Here is a 16,115-nt window from a genome sequence, read left to right as displayed (position 1 = left end):
GGCAAATAAGCTAGACCAGGTGGATGTGTTTTCTCCCAATCTTCTGCTCCCTCTTTTGAGTAATTAAGTATGACTTCAGTTCAATTGTGGCACCTTCTGGAACATTTCAGGAAATGATGACTGTTGTTAAAATTTCACTTCAAAAAGCATGTTTTAAATTATTTTGTAATTTAAAAAATAAAATGTTCATTTTGATAATAGCAGTGCTGCTCTCCAGATAGTTTTTGTGAGAGAATCACATGTTTCAGATGATGGAGGCATTTGACCCTTAGCCTTGTGCTTTACTGTGTACAAGAGATAGGCAGTCTCTTTTCCACCAACTTCCACTATACCAGATAACACAACTACTTGATGCTGTGTGTAATGCCTTATGTAAAATAAATCATGTGGGTGAAATCCTGGCCCCACAGAAGTCAAAATGGCAAAAAGTCCATTGACTTCAGTAGGGCCAGGAGTTTACTCATGGTTTCAAGAATTTAGAATAACAGACTAATGGTCAATCCCAGAGAGTTCAATGGGACTTTTGTCAGAATGCCAACTTGATAATCTTCTTTTAGACTGTTACTCTAGAAAATGGTATTATATGAAAGGCGTCTGTCATGGGGTACCCACATCCTGTCCCTCTTTGGGGGAAGATGAGGGATCAGAGTTGTGATACCACTGTGGTCGCAGTCTACCAGACGGTTCTTAGATTGACAGCAGTATGGCCCGTTGATCAGAGTCATTATGGCTGCCCTTGGGGTTCAGGGCTGTATGGCCTAATGGCCAGAGTCAATATGGCTGCCTTTGGCATTCAGGGCTGTACGGCCCAATGTCCAGTACAGGGGCCAACACCAAAGGGGGGAGTGGCAGCAAGGGTAGGGGAACCTGGGCCCACCCAACTTCACAGGTCCCGGCCCAGAGCCCTGTCAGTGGCGAGTGCGTTTGCCACCAGTAAGTGGGGATCCTACTGCAACATGCTGACCTTACGTGGGTGGGAAATACCACTCACTCTGCCTCCTTGTTCCCTTCCTACTGTGTCTTCTGAACCCGTAGTCCATATATTGTTGGGGTTTCCAGGTTCCCTGACGCGGGTAGTTCCCTGGAACTCTTGACTCCCAGGGCCATCCTTAGGCATATGCAACATATGCGGCTGCTTAGGGTACCCAAACATTTGGGGCACCACCAGGACAGCAGGTAAGAGCGGGTCGGTTCCCGCACACCAGCGCACGCTGCAGTCTCCTTAGGCAGGGGCCGTATTCACAGAGCCAAATGCACCGGCACGGCGAGGGAGCAGGAATGGGGCTATCTGCGGGGAACTGTGCGTCTCCACCGCCGTGAGGCAGGCCGGGCAGCTCAGTATCCTTTGCTGCCTCCTCCCCCAGCCCCCTGGGCTGAGAGCCTGGACTGCCCCAGCGTCTGCTGTGTACAAAGCTCAGTGTGTGTCTGCAATGGGGGGGGTGTCTTCTGGGGGTCCGTGGGGGTGGTAACTGTGCCCCAAGTCGGGCATAGGGGCACCAGTTTAATAATACTGCGAGGGCCCCATAAATCCTAAGGACAGCCCTGCAGACTCCCACCAACGAATTGTAGGTAGCAGTTCTACGGTCTGGTCCCTGGGATCTCTGGTTCCTGCAGTGAGGGGCTGTAGCGGCTCCTGGCTTGGAGCCTCCAGCAAGTGTGCTTCCTCCTCGGTGGCCATCCCAGATTGAGCTGAGCTGCTCTCCTTTATACTAGCACAGCAGTTGGAGCATGTCCAGCACAGTCTGAGGGGTAGGACTTCCTCCACCCATAGTGTGGGATTAACTCTTTCTCGCCTAGTGCGGGGTATGCACACCCTGTCACAGCTTCACATATGATATAGTGTAAATTCTGTTTTACCTTCAGTCTTGATTTCAGTGGGAGTCCTTTATGACTAAAGACTGCAAGACTGGCCCCAAAATAATATTCTGCTGACATGCTGATGATTTAATTTGAACCGAAAATGTCAAATAGAAACATTAAAGCTTTTAGTATTACACAACATACATAACATGTGACAATATGACACTAATACATACATGGCTTTCTCCCAGGCTGTAAGCTCCAGGTGCCATAACTAGAGGTGCATGAGTTGCATACTTCCATTTCATAGAGAGGGGCCTGTCATCAAGATGCTTTTGGTAGGGGTCTAGTCATTGAAATTCACTCCCTTTATTGGTCTAAGTCTGTTTATCTTCAGAGGAGGGATGTTGGGGGTGTTATACGCTTGTATATGAGGGAAAGTGAACTTGAGTTTAGTGTGGGGGTGCTTGCGTGGTGGTGGCCTGTGGTATGCAGGAGGTCAGACTTGGTGATCTAGGAGACCCTTCTAGCCATAAACTCTAGGACTCTTATCACTTTTTATGTTTTAGTTCATAGGTGCTGGAACTAGGGGTGCTGCAGCACCCCCTGACTTGAAGTGGTTTCCATTATATGCAGGGTTTACAGTTTGGTTCAATGGCTCTCAGGGCCCCCACTATAAAAATTGTTCCAGCACCCCTGGTTTAGTTGGTAATTTAGGTCTGAAGGTAAAAAGATACTGCCAGTTTCACTGATTGGCAATTGTAATTTTAAACATGTCTCAGTATTCTGAATAGGTGCATTTCATTAGCCATGCCCAGGGTTTCTGTCGAAAAAGTGTCTTTGTGGTATTTTTATTGTTTTTTTTTTTAAATCAGTTAAAACCTAAACAAATCAAAAACAGAATATTACCAATCTTACAGGAAAGTTATGTGCCTTAGGCCCTGATTTTGGAAAGCACTTAAGTGTACACTAAACTTCATTTCTTTTTATGTCCGCTTTTAACCACCTGCTTAACTTAAAGCACCTGCTAAAGACCTATTAATTCAATGGGACTTTAGCCAGTGCTTAAAGTTAAGTACATGCTTAAATGTTGTCCTGAATAGGATGCTTTCTTGAATTGGTACCTTAAAATGCTAATGTGGTAGAGCTTTTTGAGATCATTGTATGGACAGTGCTATAGAAACAGCTTATTGATGTTATTGATTACGGTATTGCAATTAATTTGCTTCCCATTCTCTTATCAAAATAATTTGACATGTTCAGAAATAATTTGCTAGATTATAGGCCAGATCCTCAGCTATTTTAACTGGCCAAGCTCTGAAGCTGACTTTGACCCTATAACTTTCTAGAATCCTTTAGTTACACATAGTTATGAATTATGTACCAGTAACCACAAATACATATTTATTATAGACGATAATACTTATCTATGCTGTTTTAACTTTATACTGCTGCCTTTCTGGACTTTTAAAAAATCCGTATATACTTGTTCATAAGCCGAATATTTTTGGTAAAAAAGTGTTGCATCAAAGAGTGGGGGTCGGCTTATAAATGGGTCTACACCAAAATTTGATGATTTTAAACTCTATGGAATCATTGAATTGAATATCTAATACATTGTCGTTTTGTTTACCTGGAGCATCTGCAGGCATGGAGCCCCTCAGCTCCCTGTTGCTGTGGTTCGCTGTTCCCAGCCAATGGGAGCTGCGGGAAGTGACGCGCGACTTCCCGCAGCTCCCATTGGCTGGAAACGGCAAACCGCGGACACTGGGAGCTGAGGGGCTCTGTGCCTATGAACGTTTCAGGTAAGCAAAACGTCAAGGCCCACTAGCCGAGGCAGGAACCAAAGTTGGCCAACCCCTGAAATATAGGGTCGGCTTATGAAAGGGTCATACAGTTTTTGCTATTTTTACCTAACCATCTTGGGGGGTCAGCTTATAAATGAACGGGCTAATGAACGAGCATATACGGTATTTAAATATTAAATCCTAAATGCTACAATGCAGATTAATTTTGGGAATACCCTCCAAAATGTACATTTAAAATAATCTTTATATTTATTTCTTTTTTATAGGAATTCGCTGCACTGACAAAAGAGTTAAATGTGTGTAGGGAGCAACTGCTTGAAAAAGAAGAAGAGATTTCAGAACTCAAGGCTGAAAGAAACAACACAAGAGTAAGTATATAGTAGACTTTTTATGGGTGTATGCTTTTAGCACTAACTCTGTATGAAGCAGAAGGAATACAACTGTGTGCCTACACCTGTTAATTTGTATTAATAATGATCATAATCCTGACATAAGAATATCAAGTTTGTCAGAACTTGTTTATATTGTGTAAAGAGATAAGTTTACTACAATTCTTCTACAAGAAAGTGTGATATACACCGCTTCCTCGATGTAACGCCACGCGATATAACACGAATTCGGATATAATGCGGTAAAGCCGTGCTCCGGGGGGGAGGGGCTGTGCACTCCGATGGATCAAAGCAAGTTCAATATAACATGGTTTCACCTATAATGCAGTAAGATTTTTTGGCTCCCGAGGACAGCGTTATATCGAGGTAGAGGTGTATTTTATGTGAGGGAAACAAACCATTATAATTTTGACTATAATGTGCTTAATACACTTGAAGCCGATATTGTGGCCCCATGAAGTTGATAGAAGTTTTGCTGTTGACTTCAGCAAGGCCAGGATTTCAAAGTCCTGGAAAACTTGAGGGCCACATTCTCCCCATACTTACTTGAAGGCAGAATTTGACTGGTAGTGTACATTGGTTTGTATTGTAATCAGGTTTGAAAACATGTAAAGAAATCACCCTTTTAGATCTAAAATACTGTAGCTCTTGAATAATGAGTGCCAATTTTAAATGGTAGCATATCTGTAATATGTAGATAGGTGCATATATATTTATATCCATTAAAAATGTGTGCTGATGCATATGATGGATTTGATGCTGTTCAGAAGTTTCTAACGGAAAGAATCACCCAAGAAAAGCTAATGGTCATTAATACACATTTGCTAAAGGATTGAGAAATGCCAGCTTCAGGGCATAGCAGGTGCTAAATCCAGCTCTGACATTGACACCACTTTTTCAAACCATGAAACTTGCAGACAATCTGTTCCTCTGCAAGGTGAAGAACAAGAGATTTATTAGGGCAACCAATACCAGTGAATAAAGGTTATAGAATGTGATGACCTTGCTGGAGGGTATATTTGAAATCCTGGCAGCTAAAATTAATAAACTTACCAATGTGTTATGGGAATGGAGAAGGAGTTAGAAATCGAAGATGAAGACCTAAGAGATTGGGAAAAAATACACTATATAGTAAATGCAGATAAACTAATGTACTCATCCAAACCAAGGCTATGGAAAGAAGAATGGAACAACTTGACAATCAAGTCAGAGACACAAGGTAGGTGAGGTAATATCTTTTATTGGACCAATGGAACTTTTCACCCATATTGTCTCTCTAATATCCTGGGACCAACACAACTACAACTACACTGCAAGTCAGAGACAGACATTCAAGAATTTTTGAGATACCTGCAACTGTGCAAACAAACAAACAAACAAGGCTGATCCTGATGAATCTGCATTAGCATTACAGTAACTTTAAATCTCATAAAGCTAAACATCAAAGTGCACTTTTTAGCACTATTGTGCATGTACTATAAGTGACTTTGTAAAAATGACATTTGTTACATATTTTTTTCCTCTCCATAATCTCAGTACCATATTAATTGAATTTTCAGTTTATATTTATTTATTTTTTTATGTCAGCACTGCAAGGTCAACCTGGTATCTACAAGAACAATCAGAGTTGAGAGTTCTTTGTTGAATAAATAATGTGTGTCACAAACTAGCCTGGTACCGTACTATACAGTCACCATTCTTTTGCAAGTGGACCCATGTGCTTTCAAGGCCACTTGGCATGGGTAGAATCTAGTCACTGTTTCTTGTTCTAGGAGTTCAGGGCAGGCTCATACCTCTTGTTTGACACCCTTCTTTGGGATGTGGAGTACCACCACCTCGCTCCCCTGTGTCCAGAAATTAGTGTCTGAGACCTCCTGAGCCACTTCCCCTCTTTCCCCCATCGAGTATACATGCTCCCCTAGAGCTCTACCTAGGCTCTGGGCACTCTGAGCTTCTAGATTAGTCCCTGCAGGGACAAAGAGGCAGGAAAACAAAGAACACAGGCTTATCAAAGGAATTTCTTAATGACAGAATCTTTACTCTTAAAGCCCTCAAGAGTTACAGATCTTCGAAAATAAAGCCAAAGACCTGAGAAACACCAGTCCTTGATCTGATCTCACCCCTTCTGTGACTCTGAGGTTTGTCAGTGTTTCAGGCTAGGCAGAGACTCTCCTGTTCTAACCTTCCTGCAAGACCTCCCTAAATGTGAGGATGGTCAGCCCTCCCACCCAGAGCAGCACTGCGCCCTTAAGTAAACTCTCTGTCTCTTAACCATGTGCTTCACTGGGATGCTACAGTCCCCTCCCCCAGTCATGCTTACCTCACCTGCACGCCTCTGCGTAGAAAAACCATTGTTCCATGTGCATGAGAGACAATCAAAGTTGCTGGCTCCAGATCAGTCTTGGTGGCTTCAATGAAGTGTCAAACACCTTTCCTGGACAGGGCACTGTCTGTAATTCAATACAATAAGCTACCCTCAGGCAAGTTTACAGATGTGTTCAGAATTTACTACAAAATAGAATTCATAATCTGATACAGACATGTTGTTCTCAGAATATGATGCTGCAAAAACAGCCTACTAAGCAAACAAAAGTATTCTAATAAACTAATAATATAGCAAGAACCAAGATATAGCGTGGCATTCAGAAGAGGAAACCTTCAAGCCAAAATAAGTGAGACCAATTGACTCTCCCCTTGTCTTAACCCAACCCCCTCACTACATTTGACACAGCCATGGGCAGGCTTACCTAGCCTCCCCAGATACTTTCGCTCTCAGAAGTCTTTATGCCCCCGTGACAGATATTGCAACCAATATCTGTAGTATCTTTACGGACCATATTGTATTAAGTGTATGAATGGTGCCCCAGGGATTGTATGCAGTTCCAGGGCGGGGAGATTGCCACAGCTCCTCCAGGCATTGAGAACAGTGGGAGTGATTAAGATGAATTACTCAGGTTACAACCACTTCCAGAGAGGTGCCAACTCTTGGAGAGGCTTGCATATATTGGTTCAAACTGGATTTTCCAGAGACCAACAGACAAAGAAAGCATTTTTGGTATAAAAAGGCTGTATTTAAACTGACTCAGGGTCTTCTTTCTGATCCAGCAAACAGGCAGGATCTTCTGACCAAGGGGGGCAACCCTTGCGGAAGGGTTGGAAAGACTTTGGCCTGCCAGGGCCCCATAAGACTGATGGGTGACTCCTGGTATGTTTAGTATGGTGTTTTATATCTGTATATTGTTTTTATTATGTTTTTTCTGTAGTGCTTTTCCCTTAAGAATAAATGTGCTTACTGAAAAAGGGCTGTGTGATAACTTATAACTGCTGGCAATACACTGTTCACAGAGAAAGCAAAGCATGGGCTCTGGCCTTTAGTCATACTGACTTTCTGGGGATATCCCAGTATAGCCAGAGAGCTGTGCAGCCTTAAAATCCTGGACGGGAGGAGGAGAGGTGAGGGTCTCCACCAAGGGGAGGTAACATTTGGAAACTAGAAACCTTGAGTGGGTGCCCTCAACGTACCATGGAGGAGGAATACAGGTGCAGTTATCCTGAAACTGTGACAATCCCCTCCTCTTTTGAAGAATAGAGCCTCTTAAAATGCCCTGATACTCTGATTTTCAGAAACAAGTTCTAGCCCAAATTCTTCACGTGCTGCTGAGAGAAAAGGAAGGAGGAACTCCTGCCCGTACGCTCATTGGCGTTCCAGTCTATGGAAACCTTAAACTTAGGCACAAAGAGAGCAGGGTCTCAGCTCCCTGCCTCAACCAGAGCCCCCTGAGAAAATGTCTATTCGTTCTCACAGTGTTTCTTAAATTCAACCCTGCAGTGGGTTTCTTCCCTGGGATGAGGTACTCACCTTTGGCCTCATCCAAGTGTTTTCTGTTTCTTACATTATCATAAGATACAGGAGAAATTAGGCCTGTCAATCACAGTTAACGCCTACGATTAACTGAAAGCAAAATTAATGCGTACTTTTTTTAATGTGTTAATTGCATACCTCGTGGGGGGGGGGGGGAAGGAGGCAGGGAGGCATAGGTTGGGGGGAGCTGATGCCTCAGCCTGCAGCTAGGTGGGTGGTGGGGCTGGAGCAGCCCAGTTCTGGAGGCAGCGTAGGGGATGGGAGGGATGGGGGCTGGAAGAGCCCCAGCCAGCAGCTTCCCAGAAGGTTGGGGGAGGCTGGAGCCCCATGCCCCAAACCCAAGAGGGGCTAAGCCCTGAGCCCCATGCTGGCCTGAAGCCCTGAAGGGGCTAAAGTCCCATTCCAGGCTGAAGCCTGGAGCCCTGCGCCCCAAGAGGCGCTGAAGCCTCATGCCATGCACCTGACGGGGGCTGAAGCCCCGGGCCGGGCTGAATCTCAGAGCCCCCAGCCTTGACCCTATATTTGAAACTACAGAAAACCCCAAAAATATTTAAATAAACGGTATTTTAATATTGTTTAACAGTGCGATTAAAACTTCAATTAATTGTGATTAATTTTTTTAATCGCTTGACAGCCCTAGTAGAAATATTTTTCAGTTCAGAACATAGCTGGCAATTCTTTCAACATGTGAGGCAAAATAGAACAGAACTGAACCACCCGTACCTATATTGACTGGCTCTGCACTGATGACAGCAAGACAAATATGTTTTTGTCAGTAAAATCATTTAATGTGACTTTGAAAAAGTAGTAGAAGGATTAGAAATTTCTATAGTAATTTCTACTACTGAGCAGAGGCGCTGACTTTCTAATGTGCTCGACCCCTCCCAGCTGCCCCCAGTCCTCCCCGCCCCTGCCCTGCTCGCGCTCTGCCATCACCCCTCCTCTTCCCACCCCATTCTGCCTCCTCCCACAAGTGCACCACGCCCTCGCTCCTTCCTCTCCCCTCAGTGCCTACTGCATGCCGTGGAACAGCTGGCCCATGGCAGGCAGGAGGCACTGGGAGGGAAGGGGAGGCACTGATCAGTGGGGCCGTCGGCGGGCTGGAGGTACTGCGAGGGGAGGTGGAGAGCTGGCTGCTGGTGGGTGCTCAGCAACCACCATTTTTTCCCCATGGGTGTTCTAGCCCCAGAGCACCCAAGGAGTATGTGCCTATCCTACTATCTAATTTCAGTTTTGAAAGAATAACCATCCTTACAGTATATGGAAAGGTATTATAGGATCTCTTCTAGAGCTGGAACACAGAACAATGTGGTACATTAATTGTGATAATCTCAGATATCAGGGAATATCAAAGGAAGCTAAAACTAAAAATGAACATATGTTATGTTAAAATGAGGACATTTTCTTTTCTGACCTGAGCCAGTTGATAATTCTTAGTTAAAGCATCTCTTCTTTTCCCAACAAAGTTGTTGTTTGTAATCAAAATGAATGTAAATGCGGTTGGGGGGTGGGGGTGTAGTAAAGTATCTGCCTAAATTAACAGTTCAGCAAGCGATCTGCTACAGAAGCTCTGTAAACTTTTTCATATTGTTTCTGAAAACTCCTGAAGAATATACTGTAGTAAACTTGATAACATTTTTTATTTACTTAATGGTAATGGGTAGGCTCCTTGTTTAAATTAGAAATTAAAAGTGAAAATTCTGCTTGTCTCCTTCTATATTCTGTAAATATAACCATTTGGAGGAGAAAAACAGGACTCAGAAATCTGAGGTAATAGTTTTAAGAGAGAAAACATATTTCATGTAAGTTCAGTGCTTGCTGACAGCCCTGGAGAATGATGGTCCCTGTACACAGGACACTTGCAGAACAAGAAGTGACAGTGTAAGCTTTCTCGAACTGACCTGCTGATCTGGAGGACCAGCCAGAGCAAGAAGATAGCTCAGTCTCTTTGCCTGTTTAATCTTTTGAGGCTGTCAACAAAGGTACCAATTACTGTGAAATGTGGTGGCTTTTTTGTGATTTAGATAGTTGTCGAGTCGACTGGGAAGCACATAACATAGCATATCAAGCACATGTCGTAGAAGCCACTAAACATCCATGGTAACACACTTCTGTCACTAGTGATCTAGCGGGATATTAGCTAGCAATCTAGAGGTGAAAGGCTATATATTTCTTTACAAATCCTCCCACCTATCTAGTTCCCCAGAACTCATAGATATTTAAGAGAAAACAATTTGAAATATCTCTGAAATGTCGTTTTAGAAAATTGAAAATGCGTGCCCTTAAAAACATAAGGTACAAATTCTCTGCTGGTGTAAACTGGTGCTGCCAGTTGATTCAGTGAAGCTGCACCACTTTACAGAACATTTGTTCTTTACCAGTGCTCACTTGCTTGGGATATTTTGTCCCCTTGGTGAAATCAACAATTTTATGGGCCGCATCCGATTTGCTTTCCACTTACCAATAGTCCCATTGTTTTAAGCAGGACCAAAGGTATAGGTAAGATGTGTGGATGTGGCCCATAGAATCACATGGAACTGTTTTCAAACAAGTGAGAGGAATAACTTCTCCATGTAAGAGCTCTAGAGTGGACTGGATGGAGAGAGAAAATCTACTTAGATTTCAGTGTACTCGCATGCTTTAGAATATTGTTGTACTGTGCCTAATCTATGCCTTATCAATGCCTGCATTATGTTTAAGCCCTGTATAATACTCTGGTCTTAATTTTTTATGGAATTGCTATTCAGAATTTACAAATAATTAAAATACTAAAAATGGATTATAAACTATGAAAAATGTGCTTTCCTATTGCTGGTGTTACTAGGCATAGCTACCAGGTAACTCAGGGGAGTGGAAGGCCATAAGTGCCGATGAAACTCCTTTGCTCTGGGTCTAAGTAAGCCACAGTGATTCCATCTTAAAAACTTTCACCTACTTCTTTGCTAACTGCTTACATGCTGAAGCAAAAATGTACTGGTCAGCTTTTCTAGCAGACAGCTGCAGTTTCACTAGCAAATGCTGTAGTGATAAGAGCGGGGAAAGAAACGGGGGGGGGAAAGAAGCCTCTACGTCTTAATCTGCAAAGGCCATAAATAAACAGATAAACAAAAACTTTTCTCACATACTAATGTAGTGCATATTGTAACTGTTGTTTGGGAGGGAGGGGTAGGGGTAAAAGCAAACAAAGGCTTACACAGAAACTGCTTGGAATATAAAAGGGAAAACTTGCTTGTATGTGCTGCGCTTAATTTAAGACATGCTGGTCTCCTAGTGCCTATTCAAAGCTCTTGAATAAAGTTGGTTTGCTTCTCCACACCTGGTGTGATTATTGGCGTAAAGCACACCGGGCAATGAACCCCGCTGTTGCTGCCTCCTCGGGCCCTTTTGGGCCGGCAACAGTTTTGGCATCCCTGGGTGGGCTCGAGGCTGAAATTTAGTCTTGCCCGGATCCCTCTTGGCAGCCGACGGATTACGACAACAACCGATGCCCAGAGCGCTCACCAGTGACTTCATCGGGGGCCTCAGCGGAGACGTGGTTTGCTTGACCCCGGAGGGCACAACGGTGCAACACACACGGACAGTGGAGAAGCAGTTGTGGGTGACGGTGCAGAACCGGACCCTTGGATAAGGTAGGAACAGTCCAGTGGGGACTTTACCTATTTTGACCTGGGGACGCCCAGTGTCTCCCTAGAGTATGGGGCAGGGACAAAGTACAGCCGGCAGGGTACAGTGTACACCCTTAAGAATGCATTCTGGGGAACTGGAAAGTGTTTGGATCGGACCAGTTAATTAAAAGTAAATTGAAAAGGTTCTGTACAGTTGTTTGGCCTCAGTAACAGTTAGAGTGCCAAGAAAGGTGGCCACCGGAAGGATCACTTAATTACAACACGATCCTTCAGTTACTTTTGTTTTGTCAGAGAACAGGTAAATGGAATGAACATCTCTATGCGTATACGTTTATGGTGTTAAAAATAGGACTGATATTTTGCATAAGTGCCATTTAACTTCGACAGACTCGGTAGTATCTGCTGCTAAACCCCAAAACCCTCCTACAGTTGTAATGGCAGAATTGGTGTCCCCTTCAGCTCCTCCACCCCCACAGGCTCCAGAGAGTACCCCCTTGGTGGGATTGTATCCGTTGATTACTGAGAATGTGGTAGCCCATCCAGGAACACAGGAGCGTGCAGCCCAGATTGTGTCAGTGTTCTCTCATGTTCCTTTTAACCCAGTACACTTAGCTGCTTTTAAGGTAGAAGCAGGGGAATTCTCAACGAATCCAAGCAAGTTTATTTCAATCTTTAAAGGGTGTCTGGCAAGCATAAGCCTGACTGGGATGATTGCAATATACTTATAAGAACCTTGTTGTCTAAAGTGGAGCGAAATCAGGTTATAGCTAAGGCTAAGGAGGAGGCACAAAGAAGGCATTTAAGGTTTAAAAAGGAAAGCTATTGGACATTGGAGGTTGTACAGAGTGGAATCCTCAAAAGTGAGTGTGCTCGTCCTGGTTTGTTGCTTCAAAGCTCTGTATAAAAGTTATGTTACTAAAAGGGTGTATAATGGCAATGTGTATGTGTTCATTGTTGGAAAAAGGTGTATAAGTAAAGAGTGGAAGGTTCCTTTGGAAGTTAGAAGAAGCCAAAAAAGGAAGAAGGAAAAAGAACAGAGCAAGTTAACTGAAAAATATAGCTAGCAAGCTCAGTCATGCTGGCCCTATCCAAGGACATTGTTCACAGCTAAGACTTGGCTGACAACCAAGAGAAAGGGGGGCCTGAATGTGCCCAAGCTACTATGAGATCTGCAAAATACTGCAAGGCATAATGAGGACAACAGAAGGGTTAAGAAGCAGCTTTGCTGAACAGTTTTGGCCCAGGGATTTAAAAATTCCCCCACTCTGTTCGGCCAGGCTCTGACCAGAGACTTGGAGGAGTGGGACAATGAGGACAAAGCCCTCCTTCTGCAATATGTAAATAATTTGTTAATTGCTGCTGTGGGTCTAATCCCTTGTCTTAAAGCTACTGTGAGCCTCCTGAACTTTGTTGGACTCCGAGGATACAGGGTAGCTCGAAGCACAGCTCAAATTGCATTCCCTGAAGTACAATATCTGGGATTTCACATCAGGCAGGGGGTGAGACGACTCTCAAATGACAAAAAGAAGGCTATCTGCCAAGTTCCTATCCCCAGCAACCGTAAACGGCTTAGAGCATTTTTGGTCATGGCAGGTTTTTGCAGAATATGGATCCCAGAGTTTGGACTATGGGCTAAACCTCTGTATGAATGTGTTAAGGGAGCGAATCATGACCCCTTTCACTGGTCCCCAGAAGCGAACAGGGCATTTAAAATCTTGAAAAGGAAACTGATGGAAGCACCAGCCCTGGGTCTGCCAGATCTCTCTAAGCCATTCCAACTGTATGTGCATGAAAGGAAAGGGATAGCCCTGGGAGTGCTTACTCAGTTACTAGGTGCCTTGAAATGTCCCGTGGCATACTTTTCTAAACAACTGGATCAAGTTTCAAAAGGTTGGCCAGCATGCTTGCGATCAGTCGCAGCCACTGCCCTAGTGCTTGGGGAAGCTGAAAAACTGACACTCGGAGGAACTGTGCAAGTGTATATTCCCCATATGGTCCAAGTCCTGCTGGATACTAAGGGTGGTCTGTGGCTCACACAGGCTCGGGTTGCTCGGTACCAGGCGAAACTGTTAGAGAACCCTGAAGTTACCCTGCAAACCTGTCCCTCCCTTAATCCAGCTACCCTGCTACCAGAAACAGAAAAGCAGGAACATGACTGTCTGGAAATCATAGATGTACACTACTCTAGCCGTCCAGATTTAAAAGATCAGCCACTCCCAAATGCTGACTTGAAGTGTATACTAATGGCAGTAGTACTGTTGTAAATGGGCAAAGGAGGGCTGGTTATGCTGTTGTGTCTCTCCATGATATCATGGAAACTGAAAGTTTACCTGCTGGGACATCTGCCCAACTTGCTGAACTAGTATCCCTGACTCGTGCACTCGAGCTGGCAAAAAACAAACAGGTTAATATCTTTACTGATTCAAAGTATGCTTTTGGGGTATTGCATGCTCACGCTGGTTTGTGGAAGCAAAGCGGAATACTAACAGCCCAAGGTTCTCCGGTTAAGCATGGGTCTCAAATTCTCCGGCTGTTAAAAGCGGTACAACTCCCCTCAGCAGTAGCAGTGTACATTGCAAAGCCCATCAAAGGGAAGATCAAGATGTAACCAAGGGCAATGCCAGAGCAAACAGGAAAGCCAAGCACGCTGCTACCCTAAAATCACCAACAAAGAAAAATGCCCAAATACATGCCCTCATCCCATCAGTAGGTGAGCTTGCAGCTCCTCAGTACTCCCATGAGGACAAAAACCTGGCTGACAGACTTGGTTTCCAGGAAAAGGAGAAATGGCTTTATTCCACAGAGGGAAAAATCCTCTTGCCCCAGGGCCTGATCCGACCAGCGTTGCAAAAACAGCATCAAACCACACACGCAGGCAAAAAGGCTCTTACCCAGCTTATAAATAAATATTTTCTAACCTCTGGACTTAAACCCCTAGCATCACAGGCACAGGCTGAATGTTTAATCTGCCAAAAGAACAACGCTCGACCAGGAGTAGCAGTGTTGCCAGCCACTCTGGAACCTACCCCAGGCCCAGAATTGGTGTGGCAAATAAACTTTACTAAGTTTCCCAGGACCCTAGGGTACAGGTACCTCCTCGTCTTGGTGGATCAATTCAGTGAATGGCCTGAGGCCTTCCCATGTCGTAACAACACTGCCAAAACAGTGGCTCTTAAGTTTGTCAAGAAAATCGTTCCTCGCTTTGGCCTCCCCCAGTAAATAAAATCTAATAACGAAACACACTTCACATCTCAAGTTGTTCAAAAAATATCAAGTGCTCTGCAAATCCCCTGGAAGCTCCACACACCATGGCAACCACAAGCCAGTGAAGTAGTGAAACGTACAAATCAGACACTCAAGCGTCACCTCTCAAAGGTCTGTCAGGAGGCCTCTCTTAGGTGGCCTGATGCTTTGCCCCTTGTGTTACTCCGCATTCATGCTCTCCCCAAGGGTAGGTTAGGGCTTAGTCCCTTCAAGATTATGTTTGGAAGGGCATAGCCTCTAAATGGTACACCGGTTCTGGCAGGGAAATGGAAAATGGGGCGTGCTTTCTTGTCTCAGTACATGTGCTCTCTGTCTGCTGTTCTTTCTTCTCTTCACAAATACACCAAAGATTCACAGCCTCTTCTGCTGGATGCCCCGGTCCACTCCCTGCAACCTGGTAACTCCGTTCTCATGTGGACCTGAAAGAACAAGCCTCTCCAAGAGAAGTGAAAGGAACCCCACATCGTCCTGCTTGTCTTCCACACAGCGGCAAAGGTCGAAGAACACAAGAACTGGATTCATCACTCTCGACTAAAAGCAGTACCCGCTCCTGAACAGTAAACTGTCCAGCCTGCGAAAAAGACTGCCAGTAACAATTTGGAACTTAAGCTGTTATTCAAAAAACAGTAAGGGTCACTGGGAATGCCTGGTAATCTCTACGTAAGATTTGTACCTCCCATTCCCCAAAGGTTCCTTTATAGTCTCTTATTGATAATCCCAATTGTATGAAGCTTAATCGCATTTTGTCTTTAGAGTATAAGAAAACTCTGCCAAAGGTTTGTTGAGTGTTCTCAAAGGAGGGATTGTTGGTGTCACTAGGCATAGCTACCAGGTAACTCAGGGGAGTGGAAGGCCATAAGTGCCGATGAAACTCCTTTGCTCTGGGTCTAAGTAAGCCACAGTGACTCCATCTTAAAAACTTTCACCTACTTCTATGCTAACTGCTTACATGCTGAAGCAAAAATGTACTGGTCAGCTTTTCTAGCAGACAGCTGCAGTTTCACTAGCAAATGCTGTAGTGATAAGAGCGGGGAAAGAAAGGGGGGGAAAAGAAGCCTCTACGTCTTAACCTGCAAAGGCCATAAATAAACAGATAAACAAAAACTTTTCTCACATACTAATGTAGTGCATATTGTAACTGTTGTTTGGGAGGGAGGGGTAGGGGTAAAACCAAACAAAGGCTTGCACAGAAACTGCTTGAAATATAAAAGGGAAAACTTGCTTGTATGTGCTGCGCTTAATTTAAGACATGCTGGTCTCCTAGTGCCTATTCAAAGCTCTTGAATAGAGTTGGTTTGCTTCTCCACACCTGGTGTGATTATTGGCATAAAGCACACCGGGCAATGAACCCCACTGTTGCTGCCTC

The 16,115-nt window shown here is 44.2% G+C and overlaps 1 protein-coding gene across 7 annotated transcripts in view; it reads left to right on the top strand.

Moving 5' to 3' along the window:
• Positions 1-16,115, top strand: part of PPFIA2 (PTPRF interacting protein alpha 2) — a 642,070-nt gene that overhangs the window by 342,457 nt on the left and 283,498 nt on the right. For all 7 annotated transcript variants that reach the window (XM_065559858.1, XM_065559854.1, XM_008166061.4 and 4 more), the window contains one exon: positions 3,875-3,976. In XM_065559858.1, the coding sequence (XP_065415930.1) occupies positions 3,875-3,976 (102 nt within the window). The remainder of the gene's footprint in view (positions 1-3,874; positions 3,977-16,115) is intronic.

The sequence above is a fragment of the Chrysemys picta genome, chromosome 1 (assembly GCF_011386835.1).
Source record: "Chrysemys picta bellii isolate R12L10 chromosome 1, ASM1138683v2, whole genome shotgun sequence".
Lineage (NCBI taxonomy): Eukaryota > Metazoa > Chordata > Testudines > Emydidae > Chrysemys > Chrysemys picta.
The sequence above is the reverse complement of the archived record's forward strand: the minus strand, read 5'-3'. Positions and strand labels throughout refer to the sequence as shown.